At 47.5% G+C, this 3,723-nt stretch overlaps 1 protein-coding gene across 4 annotated transcripts; it reads left to right on the top strand.

Moving 5' to 3' along the window:
• The first annotated feature begins 851 nt into the window (after positions 1–851).
• LOC137216857 (spindlin-2-like) lies at positions 852–2,797 on the top strand. Of its 4 annotated transcripts, XM_067722973.1 has the most exons (3): positions 852–1,158; positions 1,366–1,485; positions 1,830–2,797. In XM_067722973.1, exons 2-3 carry the CDS (start codon positions 1,423–1,425, stop codon positions 2,625–2,627), a joined length of 861 nt encoding a protein of 286 aa, XP_067579074.1. In that variant the 5' UTR covers positions 852–1,158; positions 1,366–1,422; the 3' UTR covers positions 2,628–2,797. The 4 variants fall into 4 exon arrangements, with proteins under 4 accessions (XP_067579074.1, XP_067579073.1, XP_067579077.1 ...); XM_067722972.1 differs by lacking the exon at positions 852–1,158 and having other exon boundaries at positions 1,293–1,485; XM_067722976.1 differs by lacking the exon at positions 852–1,158 and having other exon boundaries at positions 1,346–1,508; positions 1,857–2,797.
• The last annotated feature ends 926 nt before the right edge of the window (positions 2,798–3,723 follow it).

Consider the following 3,723-nt stretch of genomic DNA (forward strand, 5'->3'; position numbering starts at 1 on the left):
TAAAGGATTACATTTTATTGATAATATTTTATTTTAAAATGCTTCAATAAAAACAAGTAAAAATTTTAATGGAGAGTATTTAGTACTTGTAATATTGCTGTATACACTGTATTTTCAAAATACCATAAAAATGATGCTACAAAGAATTATTAAGACCTGAGTTTGCAAAATGACCACAGATTTCTAAGAGATTTTAGAAAAAAGGTTAGGGTAATAATGAGTGTTCATATTTTGCTTGAAGCCCTACGGAATGAGATTTACAGTGGATTTAGGGTGGATTATTTTCTTCAAGTGAATTTTCTGAATTTTACAGTGTCCACATTGTGCATGCAATTCTTTTGCAATCTGTGAAAAAGAAAAAAGAAGAAAAGGAATAAAAAATCTTCAAGAAGTAAAGTCTGAAAATGACCAGACAGTAAAAATTACTTGGATTGTGTCAAGATGGCAGACGAAGCACAAGCGCATTTCTCCTGTCCTACCTCAAATCCCTTTAAATGGCAGGAAAGGCAGGTTTCCGTATATAGAGAATAACATCCGAAGGGCACAGGGGGAAAAGAAAAGGGGAATTCTTGGAAGATGGAAAGCAGATGGGGCAGGGACACTGAGGTGGGGGTGGGGTAGGGGTGGGGAAAACGGGGGCCCTGAACTTGAGAGTGGGGGCAAAGCAGTCGGGGTGGGGAGTTGTGGGCAAGGAAAGGCGGCTCCAGATTTTGGAAAGGGGGTGGGGGCGGGAGATAGAAACTCCTCCCAGACCCAGGGCAGAAGTGGGCTTGAGAGTGGCGGGGGCGGGGAGGGTGGCAGTGTTTGGCAGGAAGGGGAGGCCTCTCTCCTGGCAGGAAGCTGCGCGACGGTGGTAAGAGGGAGGAGACTGCGGCTGCGGCAGCGGCTTCTGGGATCCCGATGTGGCAGAGGGGCCGTCACCGCCAACAAGGAGGTGGAGGGCCCGCGAGCCCGGTGTTGGAGACATTGCTGCCATCCTTTTCTCCTGGCCTGCTGTCCTCCTAGACAGGCTCGTCGCCTAAGGATCCTCCCCTCCCAGCTCTTGCAAACTCCGAACTCGTCGCCTGCTGATTCTCTTTCACCACGGGTTCACAGCGGAGGCAGCAGTGAGGTGTCCGATTTGGACACGTGAGGCCTGCGATCCCCGGAATTGGGGAGGTGGGCGCTGGACTAGAGAATCGGAGGATGAGGGTTGGTGGATGCCAGGAGGGAAGATTGGGGTGTGTGCTGGGACAGGAGATGAGGGAGACTGACAAGGGTGATTTGGGGACGGGAGGGTGGGGGTAGGGGGAGCCAAAGAGCACCTGGATGGTATACAAAGGTGGCCCCAGAAAGAGAAATAGATTTGTTCTGGGCACCCAACAGCAAAATGGAGATGACCAGGAAGAGATACGAAGGAGAGGTGAACAACAAGCAGAAGCCATGGGGCTGGGAGGCAAAACAGATGAAGAGCAGACGACAATGAGCAGGGGAAAAGGAGACTATGTAAGTGCAAATGGAGAGACAGGGTGGGAGCTAATAAACGGTGAATATCTGTGTCTGGTGTGGGGACCGCAGTATGCTAACAGGATAAGGCATTAGCCAAAGGAGCCTGCTCCCTCATGCTGGGGCCTCAACCACCAAAACCATCACCACTCCAACCCTCCAGCACAGCCAAATAAGTTTGGAGGGAGGACAATGTTGGCAAGCATCGAATAGCATTTTGATAGCCAGCATCCCTGCTGCACACATGAATAACTTGGGCTGTAATACATATACCTGGTGCCCAGGGAATTTGCAATGCAGAGAAAAAAACCTCACACTATAGTACACTAAATGTTTCTCCCTAGCCTCTTCCTCCCCCTGCAGGTATGAAGACCCCTCACAAAAAGGCAGCTGCAGGGCAGCAAACCAGGGAAATTGTCGATGGCCACAAAGGGTCTGAAAGTATGAGGAAGAAAAAGACTTCTCAAAAGAAGCAGAGAGGCAGACCTTCCTCCCAGCCCCGCAGGAAAATCGTGGGCTGCAGAATTTCACACGGATGGAAGGAAGGCAATGAGAGCATCACCCAGTGGAAAGGAACCGTTCTGGATCAGGTGCCTATAAATCCTTCTCTTTATCTGGTGAAATATGATGGAATTGACTGTGTCTACGGACTGGAACTTCACAGAGATGAAAGGATTTTAAAGCTTAAAATCCTTCCTGATAAGGTGCCATTATCTCGACTCAGAGATGTGCACCTTGCAAACACCATAATTGGTAAAGCTGTGGAACATATGTTTGAGGGTGAGCATGGTTCTAAGGATGAATGGAGAGGAATGGTCTTGGCCCAAGCACCTATCATGAAAGCCTGGTTTTATATTACCTATGAGAAAGATCCTGTCTTGTACATGTACCAGCTTCTAGATGATTATAAAGAAGGAGACCTCCGTATCATGCCAGAGTCCGGTGAGTCTCCTCCAGCAGAGAGGGAGCCAGGAGGAGTTGTAGATGGCCTGATAGGTAAACATGTGGAATATACCAAAGAAGATGGCTCCAAACGGATCGGCATGGTCATTCACCAAGTGGAAGCCAAACCCTCTGTGTATTTCATCAAGTTTGATGATGATTTCCATATCTATGTCTATGATTTGGTGAAAAAGTCCTAACTGTTAGGGTAAACTTTGCCACATTTGTGAAAACAAATGTGTACTTTGTAGACATGCAAAATAATGTTACTTTTCAGTGTATTGAAAGCTTTAGGGTCCCTGTTAATCTGACATCTTTGCCAGCATAACTGTTGTTTTGTCCTGAAAAATACAAATTTATGTGGCCATGACACGCTGTGTGTAAGGAATTTGTCATGTTGAAACGTTTGGGTGTGTTTGGTGGATGGGGCATGAAAGGAAGGAACAGCTGTAAATTCAGACTGTGAATAAAGATCAGCTAGTATCATAATCAGTCATCTAAAAATGGAATAGGACTTAGCTGGTCTGGTCTAGGGAGGGAGGAGGAGAAGGAACTAGAGATGAGCTGTGGGGGAAGGGAGAAGGGGAGGTGGCTGCTTAGCAGGAGGTGGGGAGGGGTCAAAAATGGAGAGGCTCCCTAGCGGGCGGGATGACCTAAGAGGGGGAGGCACACAACTGGGAGGGGGTGAAGAATAACAGAGGGAGAGTGAGATCTTGAGACTTAGAGGAAAACAGACAGAATAAATTGAGTAGAGAGGGACACAAGGACGTTTAGAAGAGATCCAGAGCAAGGGAGAGAAAGATGAAGTTGGCAGAGATCTGGGGAGAGGCTAAAAGGATACTCAAATGGAGTTCTATGCATGAGTGAGGGGCCAGAAGGGGAGGGACATCGAGGAAAGAGGAATTCTAAGATGAAAGACTGACAGAGGGAGTGAGAATACAGACAACAAGATATGGGAAGTGTGGTCCATGAGAGATGGGAAGACCCAAGGAAAAATAGGACTTCTGGCAGTATCCAAATTGCCCTCCCTAGCTCTGTGCCCAAAGGAGGTGGCAACAGTCAAAGAAACCAGATGGACTGGAGCTTCCCTAGAAGGACATTTTGACAGGAATGTCTCAAGAGTTAAGCAGGAGCCAAGTTTATACCTAAAAGCCTTTTATAATATCAGGGAGTTCATGCCACACCTGCTGAGCAGAACCCAAACCCTCAGCCTAAACACACTAACATGGCACTCCATAAGCAGGGGCCTGTGGGCAGCTTCCTCGTATTTTCCAGAGGACCCAAGAGCAGTAAATC

This window comes from Pseudorca crassidens, chromosome X (genome assembly GCF_039906515.1).
Source record: "Pseudorca crassidens isolate mPseCra1 chromosome X, mPseCra1.hap1, whole genome shotgun sequence".
NCBI classification, from domain to species: domain Eukaryota; kingdom Metazoa; phylum Chordata; class Mammalia; order Artiodactyla; family Delphinidae; genus Pseudorca; species Pseudorca crassidens.

Bases quoted from the DNA above. Each gene is read 5' to 3' on its own strand.
- LOC137216857 (XM_067722972.1), top strand. From the start codon at position 1,309: ATGGTATACAAAGGTGGCCCCAGAAAGAGAAATAGATTTGTTCTGGGC. The intron at 1,486-1,829 runs GTAAGTGCAAAT...GTTTCTCCCTAG, and splicing joins GCAGGGGAAAAGGAGACTAT to CCTCTTCCTCCCCCTGCAGG.